Source organism: Lissotriton vulgaris, chromosome 10, assembly GCF_964263255.1.
Source record: "Lissotriton vulgaris chromosome 10, aLisVul1.2, whole genome shotgun sequence".
Classification (NCBI taxonomy): Eukaryota; Metazoa; Chordata; class Amphibia; order Caudata; family Salamandridae; genus Lissotriton; species Lissotriton vulgaris.
In genome coordinates, this window is record NC_141698.1 from 862461437 (window position 1) to 862478589 (window position 17153).

Below are 17153 nucleotides of genomic sequence, written 5' to 3' on the forward strand. Positions count from 1 at the left end.
CCTTTGAGGTGGAGGGAATGCACGACATACAGAAGTGTCCAGTACCGCACCTATGAACAGGTTGCGCTGGGAGGGCACCAGGTGAGACTTGGGTACGTTTATTGAAAAACCCAACCTGTGTAACAACTGAGTTGTCTCCTGCAGATGATGGAGCACCATCTCCGGCGACTCTGCTTTGATCAGCCAGTCGTCTAGATAAGGGAATACAGGAATCCCTGACCTTCTGAGATGCGCAGCCACCACTGCCATCACCTTGGTGAAAACTCGAGGCTCAGTATTAAGTCCAAACGGGAGGACCGCAAACTGGTAGTGCTGCGATCCCACCGTAAAACGGAGATACTTCTGTGCGACTTCAGGATTGGGATGTGAAAATACGCATCCTGCAAGTCGATCGACACCATCCAGTCTTCTTCCATCAGCGCCAGAAGAACCTGAGCAAGGGTGAGCATTTTGAACTTCTCCTGTTTGAGATAGAGGTTCAAAATCCTGAGATCCAGGATTGGCCGGAGCCTGCCATCCTTCTTGGGAATCAAGAAATACCGGGAATAGCACCCTTGACCCCTTTCCTGCTCTGGAACCACCTCTATTGCACCCTTTCGAAACAGTGCCAGGACTTCCTCCTGCAGGAGAAGCAGGTGGTCCTCCGAACAATAACCTTGGCAAGGAGGGTAATTGGGAGGGAACTCCTGAAAAGGAAGTGCATACCCATTCTCTACGAGATTGAGAACCCAAAGATCTGATGTAACCGATTCCCAATCTCGTAGAAAGTGAGTAAGCCGACCCCCTACTGGCCCTACATGATCCAGAATGGAGGATCTAGGGCTGCTTTGCTGAGGCGGGTGGGGGCTGGGCATTGTTGGAGGAAGTGAAGGAAGAGGAGACTTGACGTCCACGACCCCTCTGTCTACCTCTATAGGACCTATATAGAGGGTTCTGCTGCTGCTGCTGTTGTTGTTGTTGGCCCTGCTTGAAGGGACGAAAAGAAGATTTTCCAAATCCCTTGAATTTTCTAGTCCTCGACCCTCTCATCTGCAGACCCAAAGATCTTGCTGTGGCACGGCTGTCCTTAAACCTTTCCAAGGCCACATCAGCCTTCTTACCAAAAAGGCCAGTTCCTTCAAAGGGTAAGTCCAGCAATGTAGACTGCACATCCGCTGAGAAATCAGAAGACTTTAACCATGCGGCTCTCCTGGTCGCAATGGAAGAGCCCATAATTCTAGCAACAGAATCTACAGTGTCCATGCCGCTTTGAATGACCATGCGGGCCGCAGCCTGAGTGTCAGAGACCACTTCATTAAAGTTTTTCTTATCCTCCTCAGGAAGTTTTGATGACAATTGCTTCACTGAGTCCATTAGCGCGTGCACATATCTACCCAAAAGGCAAGTAGCATTTGAAGACTTAAGAGCCATGCTCCCAGAAGAGAAAGTCTTCTTTGCAGACTGATCTATTTTCTTAGACTCTTTGTCAGCTGGCACTTGAGGGAAAGAGCCTGCAGCCCTATTAGAGCAAGCCGCCTGAACCACAAGACTTTCCGGAGATGGATGTGTAGAAAGAAATGCAGGGTCATCAGGAGCCACCCTATAGCGCCTTGCAATAACCCTTGAAACTGCAGGAGCAGACAACGGCCTCTTCCAAATCTCCTTAATTGGCTCCGTCAAGGCATCAGTAAATGGCAGAGTAGGCTCCACAATCGAAGAGGGAGAATGCAAGACCTCAGTGAGGATGTTGGGCTTGTACTCCACTGTGGGCAGCTTTAAGCTAAGAAGGTCAGCAGCCTTCCTAATAACTACGTGATAGGGTGCCACGTCCCTTGATGGTGCATCAGAAGTCGAAGGCAGACCCCACTCGGGAGAGAGTTCCAGACCACTAGCATCCCGAAGCTCATCGAAATCATCATCATGATCAGGAAGCTCGCCTTCTTCCACATCAGAACTTTCATCATCCTTTTGTTCGAGAAGACGCTGTGCTCTTCGCCTCGACCACTCCAAACGAATCGAAGTCGACGGATCCGGTAACGACTCCGACGGAGCCGGTTCCGACGTCGATCGAGGAGCCGGAGCAGGAGGATGAGAGTCATGAACAGGTGTGGTACCTCGATCTCGACTGCGAGGTCGATCCGGAGTCGGCGAAGCCGCATGCGGAGTCGAAGACCTCGGTGGAGCCGTACCGAGCCATGGTGAAAGAGGCGCCGGCATGAAAGGCATAAATGGAGCTGGGGCGTACGACTGAGGAATACCCAGATTGTACGATAATGGACCCACGGGGCCACCAGGCGCTCCAGTGGGGTACATTGCCCTAGAATATACTCCAAACATCGCATTGAGAAAATGCGAGGGATCCTGTCCAGGACCAGGAAAGGAAGGGTACGGACCTACCGGATGTTGCAATGGAGGCCGCCCCGACACATCCTCACCCTGACCTTCTGGGTTCACAGGAGTCTCCGCTGAAGCCGGTTCTTGTGGAGTCACCTCTTCTTCTTCCTCATGCTCCGAGGATACCGGCTCCGGGTCCGGCTCCGGCTCCGGAGTCGGAGAACCTTCTCTTGACAAAGCAGGCGAAGGAGAGACAAAGTCTTTACGATGTTTGTGAGACCTTTTCTTCGAGTCAGAGGATTCCTTCTCCGAATGCTGTTTCGAACTGTGCTTCCTCCTCTTATGTTTTCTCCTCGAGGAGCTCGAAGCATGACCGGAAGCCGACTTAGATCTAGACCTAGATCTTTCTCTGGACTTCGACTTCGCTTTAGATCTCTACTCCTCTCCAGACCTCGAACCCGCTCTGGATCTCGACGCCGATCCCGACTTCGACCGAGACCTTTGCTTCGACTTCGATCTTCGTGACGTCGATCTCGAATGTCGTCCAGAATCCTGTTTCACTTTCGCCAAAAGTAATTTAGCTTCACGCTCTCGAAGCGCCTTTGGATTCATTTTAAAACAGGATTCGCAGTTCTTGACGTCGTGAGTCGAACCAAGACACCACAAACAATCCTTATGTGGGTCAGTGATGGACATCATGCGGGCACAAGACCTACATGGCTTAAAGCCTGTTTTCCTCGACGACATCTCCGGAGAAGAACCAAGTCATAAGAGAGAAACACTGACAATTATCAAGCAGAAAGATACTAGGTATCGCTGAAGATCCCGAAAACCGTTAGCGTCGGAGACGCGGAAAAAAGGGAACTGACGTCATCACGCCGGCGTGGGCCTGATATGGGGTCGGTGACGTCAGACGGAGTCGCGCGCGATGCCGTGCTCCTGTGACGTCGCCCACGACGGCGTGCTAAGAAGAAAATTTCCGAACGTTGCTGACGCAAGGGGATATTCACAAGGTGAGGAATCCACACGGCAGATGTATCTATCAGAACAAACAACACAAGCAATCATATGAAAAGAACACCAGTGCACTTCCAAAACAGTCTCTTTGATCCCTTCGCTATTTTAGCGTTTCATCAATAATCCATGTCCTTGGTCAAAAAGTCAATTTCACAAAACCAGAAGATGTAGAAATTTTAAGCCTTTATTTTGCCCACTTTATGGTCCACAGCCGACACGCATTTCGCCCCCTTCGGGCTTTCTCAAGGCTGTCAATCATACATGTAACAAAAAAAGAAGAAAAATACATATACTAAGTACTAAGTGTTATCTTAAGAATCTTGAACATATACACTTAGTTGATCCCTTTTACATCTTACTCATGCAGCATATTTTTATATAATGACCATCTTGGACATTCACCATGTGAATAAATCGTACAATTGTCAACAACCCCATAAACATGGAATTGCTGAGGGTATCATAAAATTCACTAACTGGAGAAACCGAGGGAAGCCATGCATTCCAAGCAATCCAACCATGGTTGACTTAGCACCATGCTATACAACGTGCATGATTTCAAACAAAGACCCAGTCAGTTGTCAAGCCGCACAACATCTCACCCATGTGATTCAATACAAACCCAGTGTCAAAAGAAAGAAAGAGGGGTGACTATCCATAACCTATGTGCCTTTAAAGCTCCAAATGACCACTTGACCATGCAATTGGTCAGAATAGGACGTTTCTGCTCACCTTTGTATGGTGTAAAGATATATCTCAGTTCCAGCATCTATATACAATTATTAGGATGATACTCATGTACCCTTGTCCAATCGATCTAGAATATAAGCTACAGACAAGATGATCTATCAGAATTGCCCATTATTTAAAACCTATTCAATTAAAAAACTTTTGTCTAGAATTAAGACAGATTCCTAACTTAGTCTGAAAATTCATTAGTATTGTTGCAGGATCCTTATATTTTCTCAAATCAGAACTGTAGTGTTAGTCTTCCCAAACACAATCTTGATGTGGAGCCATGCTACGTTCCACAATCTGTGGATTAAATATTATATCAATTCAAAAAAAATGGCCGATTTAAATATATTGTTCATCTATCAATTTGTATTCCTTTCTTGATTACAAACACTGGCTAATAAGCGTTTATCCTTATTAAAATTCCAATATGTTGGCCTTCATGCTTTTAAATGGCCATGTCTTCAGACACTCGCGATTTCTATAGGAAAAACACCTATTTCGGTAAACAATCTACTTAGCCAGTCACCCCATGCGTGTATATTATATCTATTTGCTGTTCATATTTCTCCCCGTTTAAGTTCCAATCTATACTGGCTTCGGTACGTGTACTAGTTATAAATCCATACGCCTGCATGTTGGCTAGACATCACGATGAAACCATTCCTTGCCGCTCATTATTAAAAGATCGAGTCTATGGACCCGCATGTTATTAAAACATGAAATAACTCCTAAGGAGGATTGCCGTGCAATTTCCAATTATATCCAACCCAATGGTTAATAAATTAGAGGCAGTGGTAGTTTTCATATTGCATTCACCAACAGGTGAATATTAAGAGATTGCCGCCGCAGTGGGTCGGTTTGCGAAGAACAAGTTTACTGAGAGTCCGTTTTTAGTGTCGACGTACAATGTGGCGGGGAAAATCAAACAAGCAACCACTAATGCGGAAGCTGATGCCGCCGGGTTGGAGGGACGGCGTACACAGCACATCTACACTCACGCTGAGGTGAGACTGATGGGCAATGGAACCATTAGGAGTTATTTCATGTTTTAATAACATTAATTCAGTGTTCCTGAGTATTGCATGGACATATTGAAGGAGGCTAAGAGGCCGTCTACTAGGACCTCTTATGCTTACAAATGGAAGAGATTCTGCATCTGGTGCAAGTCTAAGAAATATGATACTACGACCTGCAAGGAAGATATCATCCTTCCATACCTTCTGCATCTGGCTCAGTCTGGCCTTAATTTCCATTCCATTAAGGTTCATCTGGCTCCATTGAATGCTTACAGAAAATGCCCTTCGCAGACGTCCTTCTTCCAGATCCCTGTGATTAAGGATTCTTTGGAAGGATTGAAGAAAGTGTTCCCTCCTGTTCGACTTACTTCGCCGGCATGGGAACTGAATGTGGTGCTGACCAGGCTGATGAAGGAACCTTTCGAGCCTATTCACAAGGCTTCACTGCAGCACCCATTTTGGAAGGCGGCGTTTCTCGTGGCCATTACATTGGCCCACAGGGTGAGTGAAATTCAGGCATTGTGTTGCCAGGAACCTTATACTGTGTTTCATGCTGCTAAGGTTGTTATGCATACTCATCCTAAATTCCTTCCCAAGGTGATTTCTGATTTTCATGTTAATCAGACGATAACTTTACCAACTTTTTTCCAGAATCCTACCACTCCAGCGGAAAGGTCTCTTCATTCCCTGGATGTTAGAAGGGTGTTGAAATTCTATCTGGATAAGACCAAAGACATTCGCAGGTCCGACCAATTGTTTGTTAACTATGGGTCGGTTAGGACTGGTCAGGCTACTTCGAAGCAATCTATCTCTAGGTGGATTGTGTCGTGTATCCAGCTTTGTTATCAGAAAGGGAATAAGACCTGAGGGGGTAAGCCTAAGGCTCATTCCACCAGGGGCAAAGCGGCCACTACTGCTTTGCTTCGTAATGTTCCCATTGCAGAGATCTGCAAGGCTGCCACTTGGAAGTGGGTCCATACCTTTGCTAAGCATTACTGTCTGGACTCTGATGCCAGGGCAGATGCTCAGGTCGGACAGGCTTCGCTGCAAAATCTGTTCGCATAATAGTGGTGTTGTCTTTTTCCCCACTGCCGGGTTGTTTTTGGATGGGCTTGCCATTCTATTTACTAGATTATGACTATACACAGAGATCCCCTACTACAGAGGGAGTAGTTTCTTACCTGTAACTCCAGTTCTGTAGTAGGGGTATCTCTGTTATAGTCATAAGCGCCCGCCCTCCTCCCCGGTGGAGAAAGTGATGAAATTATGAATGCTACAGGTCAAGCTGATACACCTCCAAAAAGAACTGAAAGTGGAGAGAGTTGCTGTGCATTCTGGGATACCAGGAGAGTTCTGGAAAGTTTCCTTAAAGGCACAGTATCCCTTTTTAAGCCACATAATGGCAGCCTAAGGGGGCTTGTCTGTCCTGTCCTTCCTCTCTATCATTCCAAGGATTTGGTGAAGGGGGGGGGGCAGTGTTCTCCATGGTGAAACCTGGCAGACAGGTCGAAGTGGGATATTTGTGGAATATTCTTGCATTTCTAGTTGAAGTACTGGACAGTGTAGCCTTGCATGTATAGGCTGCATTATTTGTCTTTAATTTTCTCTTAAGTGTCTATGCAGTACTGCAAAGAAGACAGCTTAAGAGATTATTTGTGATTGCTCCGGGGTCCCCGCACATGAGCGGGACTATTCACTAGATTATGACTATACACAGAGATCCCCTACTACAGAAAGAATGCTACACAACTAAGCCAGTAAGCTTATTAATTGGTTAATGATCTGATATAAATTTACAAAATGCTATTTATTAGCCTTTTTATTATTATTATTATTATGTTTCTTATATAGCGCCTGAATCGACCCCCGAAGGGGTATCTCCGCGCTTGCCTTGGGAACCCGTCCTGGCTTTTCCCTGTGAGATAGCCTCTACAAGGCATCTTCAAGGTGAAAGCCAGGCATCCCGCCGCGGGGGGGCCGTTGTGGAGATTAAGCAAGCTTAATGCCCAGAGTTGCAGAGTGTGAACCCATGATTAGGTCAGGCACCGAAGCGAGAATTATCGAGTCCATGGACATTTGAGCTCAAGACCCTGCCGCGTTGGGAATTGAACCCTGGTCCCGAGTCTGACCTCTGCTTCAGGGTCTGCCTGCTCTAACCAGTGAGCCACACTTTAAGAAGCGAAACTCCAAAACTCCTAAACTGGGGCGAGGAGAACAGTGTAGATACATATAACAGCGACAAAACAAATGTCTATTCACAATACAAAGCGGGACATATCTTCTTATACATTAATCCTCAAATACAAATATCAAAACAAATTAAATGTAACAAAACACACATATATTCGATGTCCCTAGAACAATAGGAACTGTCTCTTCCAAATTTTTAATGAAAAAATACGGCTGTGACTTCTAAATATCATACGCAAACCATTTTAGAGGTAGTCCATTATGAGGACACCCATGAGGGAATGTCCTGTCTGGGTATGCACCTGTTACAACGCATTTTTTACAACACACTACCACTACAACGCAGGCATTACAACGCATACCATTACAACGCATAGCGCTGGGGGGCGCTCTAGGATAAGAGGTAAGTTTAATTTACTATCCAACACCTTCCCTAGGGTCCACGGGGACTGGAGTTAGAATAGTAAATTATACTTACCACTATCCAGCACCCCAAAGCGCTATGCGTTGTAACGGTATGCGTTGTAAATACCGCGTTGTAATGGTATGTGGAGTAAAAGTATGCGTTGTAACGTCATACATCCTGAACGTTTTCTGGGGTGTCCCTCTTTAAATGCATCAGATTTATATATAAATCTGATTCCTCCAGTCAAAAAAAGTTGACGCGTTTCTGTACTTGTAGTTGGGCCTCTTCTGGACATAGGAAGTTGAAGAGCCTTCAAATTAATGTATATGCTCATTTTACTAATAGATGCGATACTGCTATGATCATTAAGAGTTAGCCCAGGAGACCCAAATTAAAAAAATAAATCACTTCCAGCTGCCACAGTAGATAACCAGATGAAAGAACATAGTAGCATTATGCACGGGAGAATCTCTAGGTTATAATGCCACCATCTTCCCAGACATGGGACATCCCTTTAGAGCTGTGTTTGTGGTGCATGCATGTCAGTTACAAGAAATACAGGCAGTGGATCACCATCAATGGCCAGAGGGTGGAGACTGAGAAACCCTGGAGCCAGTATGTCACTTGTCAGATGTCATATGGTGACCTTAGAGCAGGTAGTCCCGAATGCATTCCATGAAGTTGTTGCAGCCAAGAACCACAAGTCACTACACAGTGACTGGCTCACTTAGATTGGGGATAAGAGTGGGGGGGATTAGGGTCTCAGGTTCCTTGAGCGTAGCTAGGAGTCCATCATTACTTGTGGCCTGTCAGCTTGGGAATGCCATAGGGCACACCACCTATAATTCAGATGAAGGTTGACAATCACAAACTGTTGAGGTGGTCCATCTCCCTACAGGGAATGGACTTCCGGTGTACACAGTCCTGGAAAAGACCACGCCAATGCTAATGGTCTCTCCAGGTTTTTTCACCTTAGTGAAGAGAACTCTCAAAGGATTGGGTGGTTCTCCCCACTTTCATCAGGAGTGGGGCGGGGGTTGCACCTGTTAGACCAGGCATCCTTGGTGTGTTTACCCACATTTTCTTTTTGCCTTCAGACCTCTTGTTTTGCGGACTCTGTTTTTGCTGGCTTTAGGATTCTGCACAATTGACCACGGCTAACCAGTGCCCTCTAATTAAAATATGGCAGAATTGGTGTATACCCAATTGGGAATAGATTGACTTGTAAGTCTCTAGTAAGGTGGTACTACCTGTGCCCATGACCTGTAAACTAAATGGTGCCAGAGGGCCTGGTGCACTGACTGTGCCACGCACTGAAGTAGCACCTTCAACAAGTCTCAGGCCTGCTATCGCAGCCTGGCTGTGTGTCGTTGTAAACTGTTATTTCGACCTGGCAAAATAATCCTTTTGCCAAGCCCAAACCTTCTTTATTTAATGCATACAAGCCATCCCTAGGGTAGGCCATGGACAGCCCGGAGGGCAGGGTGCAATGTATTTAAATAGTAGAACATGTACATTTAAGTTTTAAATGTCCTGGTAGTGAAAAACCCATAAATTTGCTTTTCACTACTGCAAGGCCTACCTCCCGGATAGAATTAGCATTTAATAATCTGTGATTTCCAAATCTTTTGGATTGTAATGAAAAATCCCAATTTATGGTGAAGTTGTATTTTAAATTACAACTTTTAGAAAGCTGGCATTTTCCTCCCTTAGCCACATGGTGCTTGCAGCCTGTCCCCGGGATACATGATTGGATAAAATTGACAGTCTGGCTTTGTGTGTTTTTCTGAGACAGCCATACACAATAGGGAGCTTAGGTGTGTCTAGATGGGTCATCAATGTTAGGTCGGTAGCGAGGAGCTGGACCCAGTCCCACTTACACTTGAACTGGCTGTGTAATTGTATCCCTAGAAGCTTCTTCCCACTGCAAAGGCACAACTGGGAATAAATATTGTACCTCAGACATCAAATCTTCAGTTCATTTCTGGACTTGGGAATACTCTGCCAGGACGGACTGCTGTGCTGCTAAAAGGACTGCCACTCTGCTGGACTGCTGCTTTGAAGGACAGAGGCACCGCTGTGCTGACTTGCAGCCCTCGTGCCTCAGTGCGATTCCAAGGGCTAATTGGCTGGCCTCGTGATCTGAAGCCATAGGGATATAACAGGCTTCCCACAGCCCTGCACCTGGACATTGTCATCTGTTAATCTACACTACAAAGGGGTGTCACCCCAGGCCTGGACCCTTGAAAGTGGACTTAAGGTGCTCTGCTAGCCTCTGTGGATGCAGCGGAACAGACACATCTCTGCTGCTACATGGATTGGACCAGTAACAAAGACCTGCATCGTTGCCACAGTCTGTAGCCCCATCGGTTTGGTGCAGGCTATTGCATCTCTCGTCGACAGCCTCGACGACGTAGCCAGACTCTGTACCGCAACTCCTTGGAATGGACGCGTTATTCAGATTGTGCGGCGGACCCTCTATGCTGGACTTTGCATCACAAGCCCTCGTCGATGGGATCCTAGACCACAACGTAGGCCTTCGCATAATATCCTCCCTGCACCTCATAACCGAAGGACCGCCTCGGTAGTGCAACGAAGATCTTCGCAAAGCTCAGCAAACCAGGATTTAAGGTACTTTGTTCAAGGACCTTACTGGGTCCCTGTAGCCAGCCCATGTTCCACCGTGGATGGCTTTAACTTGTGACTTTGTTTCGGTCCGGTGCAACCAGATATCCACAGTTGGCGCTTTGGATTTTTGGTGCTCTTTTTATTGTAGTCTTTAAAACTGCATAGCCCCGGTTCAACCAATTGGATTTTGTCATTTTGGTGTTTTATTCATTTAAAATAACCCTATTTTTCTAACTTGGTGTGGGGTTCTTTTGGTGTTCGGTTTTTCACTTTTTTACTGCTTGAAATGTTGTACAAATACTTTATACACTGCCTCTAGGGTTGGATTGCGCTTGACAAGGGTTGTGGTTGCTGTTTGACCTGGGCTCATACCCCAGTCAAACAACAACCCAATTTCTTTAAGTTCGAAATGTACATATAATGTGGGAGGAAACCTATGGGACTTCTGAATTAGTTCTATTATTTTCCAAACTGCTGAACTTTTTTTATTGTATAGAAACTACAGAGCTGAACATGTTACTTGGCTTTGATAATGCTCTTTGTAGTGGATACTCTATCTCAGGGCAGCTTTCTTATCTCAGAATATCCACAGATTGCTCACCTTAGAATAGATGCCACTCTATGATTCCTGGTGCAGAGTATGTAAAACTTCAAAGCACCTTTGTGGGTACAACCAAAGGAGCCCTCTTCCACTTTCGAGGGGTGAGGAGTAGCAATGAATCCGGGCAGATTCATAAATTGGCCAACATGGAAGGGAGTCATGACTTTAGGTAAGGTTGCTGTGGTCCTCAGCACTTGCCCCATGTGTTACTGCACCAGCTGCACTAAAGATTGCTATGGCGGTTTTCATTTTTGATACATGCAGAGACTTGTGTGCGCTCTGATCACTAGCATTTACACATCTCTTGTCCTCAGGTGTATATTTGTTTGCTATCCATACTCATTGTACTAACTTTTACCACACGAGCTAAAGTTAAGAATGGAACCAGAAATTGAAATTGTACACCAGAAAAAAAACGAATAGTTTGCAAAGTAGCACACACACTTTATTCTAATTTGTAAACAGAAAAATTGCCTGTTGCAGTTTCTGTGCAATCCTTAATCAACACCTACTAACCTACACAGTGTTCATAGGAAAGTGCAACATTAAATACAGGGTAAATTAACATATATATATATAAACATACATACATATATCAAGTGAGTACAAGTTTGACCAAGCTTACACCCAACGCAATCTGAGCAAAGAATTTAAAAGTATACCCAAAGATATAGTGCGAAGCATGTGACACTTAAATGCGTGCACTGTATACGTTCCTTCACAGAATACATTAGTTTACCAACCATATACAGTGAGCAGCACTGAACTAAACAATTCTGTGGTTTTTGGTATAAATGTTTCTATAAGACCTAAAGCAGTACACATTGGTTTAAGTGCGCAACATACTGGTTTGCTGTTTTAGCCAAAAGGTCTAAGCTTCAAATTTGGAATAGAATACTTATCGTGAGAATAACTGTGTATATTTAGAAAATGCCAAAGATTGCAATGACATTAAGTAGTTTCTGAAAGCATTCAGTTTGGAAGCAAACAGTGTCTTAAGCAGAAGAATCTGATGGAGTTTGTATTTGTTGAAAGCATTTTGAAGGACATTTTTGATTTATGCCAATAGCTAAATCTACATTAATACAAGGCTGAAAACAGTTAACAAGGGTGATTTACAGCAAATACCGCCTGATCTAACTATGCGTACAGGGAATGGATAGGAATTGTAATTACTAATCCAGCGAAAGGGAGGTGGGCTGTGAACATAAGGAAGGAGGCTATAATTTGCTCAATTGGCCATTGATATGCAATAGCCACCATAAAAATACAGCATGAAATACACACACAAAGGAAATAATAGATATATATATCGAAAGTGTGTAGCTTCTGGCTAGAGTTTCAAGAAGGAGTATTTTTGACCCAGCCTCAAGATTCCAAATAATAATGTGTGACAGACTTCAAAACAATAGTTTGAGCATTTAGGACACACGAGTAAAGCGGGCCATGTGGTAAAAAACAAATGAAAGGCGCAAAGAATATGAAACAAATTAGCAAAGATCAAGCAACAAATATGTCAAAGAATCAGAGAAGACAACCAGCAATGCCTCGCTGCAGCAGATCATTAAAGTGGCAGGTTGCTCACCCAATAACTCCATCGTTCGATTCAGCCTAAAAATGTACAATCCATTCAAGTCAAGTTCCAGAGAAAATATGCAGGTAAGATAGGTCACTGGGATGCAGTTGCCTTTGGGAAGGGAAGGTATCATACATAGGTACAGTGAACAGAGCGCAGTCTAGATTGCATGAAAAGGAAAAATCAAATCTTTTGGGCAGAACAGCACGTACCTCTTAATTCAACAGTCAAAAACAAAAACAAAAATCTGAAACATTACCAGACAACTGCCTCAGGTGGGATATAGGAATATGGTTTCAAGGAGGTATCCAGAGGAGCCACTGAAGACGAGTAGGATGTCTGGACTCCAACAGAAAATCGGGAGCTGAGGACACTCCAAGCTAAACAGACCGTGAATGCAAAGAAAGGCAGTGATAAGGAGAAGCACAGCTCCCAGCCATCATCTTAAATTGGCTCAATTTGTCCTTCCGCGTTAACAAACACCATACTGGTTTGAGATGTCTCATTGAACCCATAGAAAGTGTTGTTGTGTTCCACCAGAAGATCTAATATATGGATTCTCGAAGTTCACCAACAGCACCAATCAACCTCAGATTCAAGTGTGGCTATCCAACATGAGCATAAATGGATTCTTACCGCTGCTGAAATCCAATGCAAACTCACATGGATTCACCTTTGAAACAGAAAGTTTTTTCAAATACCACCAATGGTGGTTTCAGAGTTGGGGAAGGCCTTGGTACGGAGGTTATTATTGTTGCCGGGATGGAAGGTGGCTTTGGCTTCAAAGGTGCTTGAAGCTTGTGGAGGATTTCATGGCTCGACAGCCGAACCGCATCGATGCGGGACATCAGGAGCAACCTCATTTCTGAAGTCTTTGGTTGTTCAGATGGTCGGATTAGGGCTCAATGCCTGAACCCTAGTGGTGGTGGTCTGCGCCAGCCTGAGGCTTCCTGAAAGACTATAGTTGGCACGGATATGCACACACTTACAACCCTAGCTTAGATCTTTGCTGGAGGTCCGGAGATATTTGAGGTGAAAAGAACCGCTTGTTCTTCTTCCTCTTGGTCAAAGTCAGAGGGAAAAACCGGCTCTATACTGGGTGAGAGCTGATGGGGCATGCTCTCCAAAAATGTTGGGGGTGTTGTCTGGTATCGTTCGAGACTTGCCACCATCTTCTGATGGACCAACCTTCTTTCCCGTCAATACTATAGGGTCTCCTTCAAGTGGATGGTGAGGAAGGCCCTGCACATGGGGTGCTTGTGGCCAGGGAAGAGGCAGAGGGTGCAAACATCTTGGTGATCGAACCAATGGATAAATGTGGTGGCAGGCAACAAACACTTTTCTCAAAGACTGGGTATAGAATTGCACCATCTAGGCCTGAGTGGGAGCACGCAGAATGTGAAACTAGCAGCCCTGGTAGTACAGGTCCAAATCTGGTTGTGGAAAAATAACTAACAGAGTTGTTGCCTATGCGCATTGCCAGCTAACAGAGGAGTCACAGTACATCTTTTGACTCAAACTACTTTCTTCTAAGAAAAACAACTCACAGACGTTTTAGTCCAACATGAGATGGCAGGAGTATGCAGAACATGTGTATCTCAAGAAACACATGCTATGAACATAAGTATAATAAACAAACATGCTTTTTATTCTTAGGCAAAAAGTCCAAAATATGAAAGTTTTTTTGGTTAACATTCAACACTCTTGGTTCATTAGACAAAGCAATATGTTCAGGTTCCCAAATGTATTTACCTCTTGTCTTATCCAAATGGACAACATTTGTGGACTAGAGAGTAAGAATAGTGGGTGGGCCTATTAGAGAGACACATCTACAAGAATTGTGGTTCTAATAATACTTCTCTGAATTACATGTACTTGCACCTAGTTTATTGTATATTCACTTTACAATATGACTCTAGTGAAGGCAAAGGAGGTGATGTGCATGAGCCTGGCGGTAGAGAAGGGGGAGTTGGTGGGGGAAGTGGAGAAGAAGGTGAGGATGGAACATATGGGAGAGGGCTTGAGTCCCGACCCTGTGTGTTTTTTTATGCTGGCTTGGAAGGCGGCTCTGAGGAAGTTTTGCCTTCAAAGCCAAGACTTCTCTTGCGAGGCAGTGTTTTCTTTTTAATCTGCAGATTATGCAGCAGACAAGGGATTACGTGACAAATGCATTTTGAGTACACACATCCTTCAATGGCAGCTGCAACATTATCAGATCTTTTCGGTACCACAGATGTCTCTGTATAATCTGTACCGAAATGTCTGATGGGTGAGTAAAATAGCTCCCTCAGCCAAACAGATACAAATATTTATTCGATTTTTCTGAGTTGGAAAGTAAAGATTCCGAGGATGGTAATAATGGCAAAGAGCAGTTTTGGGAACACTTTTTCTTGGCCCCACTTGACAGTTCTGCACAACACATGGCATTAACAACCCAAAGGGGGTTCCCTGTTCAAGGTTTCATGCAGATTTAACGATCAGCACCAAAGTTATTAAGGAGAAAAACATGATTTTACTTTGGTACTATGACCTAACCATAACTTGATATATATGCTTAGAGAGGATGAGTTATCATACCTCTGCTCATTCTTGCATACAGATCCCATCCCATCTAGAATAAAAATGGGATGTGGTTAAAACTGTTAAAAAGTTACAAGTAACGTAACAGCATTTTGTTCTACATACACCACCGAACCCTTTTTTATCAATTAATTACGAGGGACACCTCTGCAACATCCTGACATTTTAGAATTCTCTTAGCTACATAAACCTCTCTGTAAAGCATGCATATAATGCCTTTGAACTATTAGAATATTTACTGGAAAAAAAAAAAAAAAGCATAGCATCGCTCACCTTCAGGGTCATAGGTTTGAAATACTCTACGTGCCTGTGCTGAGGGACCTTCGGGAGCAATAATTGTAATTTCCTAAAAATAAAAAACAGCCCAACAGTTAAACAATGAAACTGAAAATATATTTTCAACATGAATTTTAATTAATAAATGTAATTATAACATACAAGAAATGTGCACCTACTGCTTATGATACAAGAAGCAAAAATAAACTTGCACATTTCAACTAGAACTAAACACGGAATTTGTACTGATAGAACCTTAGGAGTGGTCTTTACTATGGTATTTTAAAAAAGACTTAACAGTGATCCGACATTTCATAAGTATTCCCTCCCAAAAAATTAAAAAGAAATGAAGAAAATCCAATGTGATCACACACTAGCATTTGTGAAAGACTGCCAACTACTGGCAGCCATGTCATTGGCAATTGTTTTCAGTTCCCTTGTGAACGAGTTGCCACCTTGTAGTCAAAATGACAGAGGCATTAGTGATTGGACGGCATATCTCTAGGTTCCCAAATCGGGCTTAAAACACTAGTCCGCATCTTCCATTTAACACCTTCGCTGCTAAGGGTTTTCCCGTCCTGCGCTGAGAATTTGGAAAACTCATCATATATGACGAGTTACCCTTGTCATCCGCCCAGGGCAGGTAAGCTCCATGACGAGCCCAGCTCGTCATTAGCTTCGAAGGGGTTAAAGCAACTTCCCCATTTTATGAAATTCGGGAGATACGGTGACAGCTGAGAATTAGCAAGTTCCCTTCATTACAAAAAAATTGTACGTTTCAAGTTGTATCTCACACACAAGGCCCTATACGTTGAGCACCAATATATAATGCTTTGTATAACATTATATGTCTAGCAGAGCCAGCTGTTCCTTTCTGTGCATAGTGTTCTTGAGCTGCGAATTGGAGGACATTTTACCCTGTTCTACATTTCACATCCAATCCTATCATAGGGGCTACCGCTCTGTGTTTTATATACGGTGTTTGTTGTGAAACGATTTTCTGCACAAAGCTTATCAAACGACTGCATTATGCCCACTATGTGATTGGAATCACAACAGAGGTAGACACTAGTTTTACCTTGCATTGTTACTCTAAAATACACCTTTTACTCTGATGGCCAGGAATGTTTATGTTTATGTGGTTGATGTGCAAATGGGATCTCTTCTTCTAAGGCATCATTTTGGGGACATTAATCTTCTGGGAGAGAGGAGATCCCATTTGCACGTTTATATCTACTAACTGCATAGCTGCCAAGGTTTCAAATTGCTGTGTGTGTCAATTTCATAATTTCAGTGTAATTAAGAGTGATGTTTCAATGACTATGAGTGACACTTTCTCGCTAGCAAAATGAAGCAATGAAGACAAGGGAATCATGTAAATATTGGAAAGTACATCCATTTGAGTATAGCTGCTAATGTTTCAGATTGATTATATGTGAGATTTTCATAGATTCAGTGGATTTAACCCCTCCCATGCTCATGACCAGCTCAGCTCGTCATGAGCCATGGTGGCCGTGTGCTCATGACGAGCTGAGCTCGTCATAACGGCCGCAAAGGTCGCATGCGGGGCTAATTCCCCCGCTATGTTGAGCATTCTGAAGAAACGGGTGTGGCTGTGACGAGCTGAGCTCCTCATGAGCACCGGGGCACTCAGCAAGTGTGTACCTCGAAACCTTTAGCCGTGCCCATCCTTTCCCTTCTTTTTTTGCTGGATTTCCTTTTTCCCTTACTCATTATGCGATGGCTTAAGCAGCAAGCACTATATATATATATATTTTTTTTAAAATCTTTGGTGCATAAACCTACATTGAG

At 44.0% G+C, this 17153-nt stretch overlaps 1 protein-coding gene across 5 annotated transcripts in view; it reads right to left on the reverse strand.

The window, feature by feature from the left end:
* MINDY3 (MINDY lysine 48 deubiquitinase 3) overlaps positions 1 to 17153 on the reverse strand; it is a 230993-nt gene that overhangs the window by 69890 nt on the left and 143950 nt on the right. For all 5 annotated transcript variants that reach the window (XM_086941825.1, XM_086941823.1, XM_086941824.1 and 2 more), the window contains one exon: positions 15339 to 15411. In XM_086941825.1, coding sequence (XP_086797951.1) covers positions 15339 to 15411 — 73 coding nt within the window. The remainder of the gene's footprint in view (positions 1 to 15338; positions 15412 to 17153) is intronic.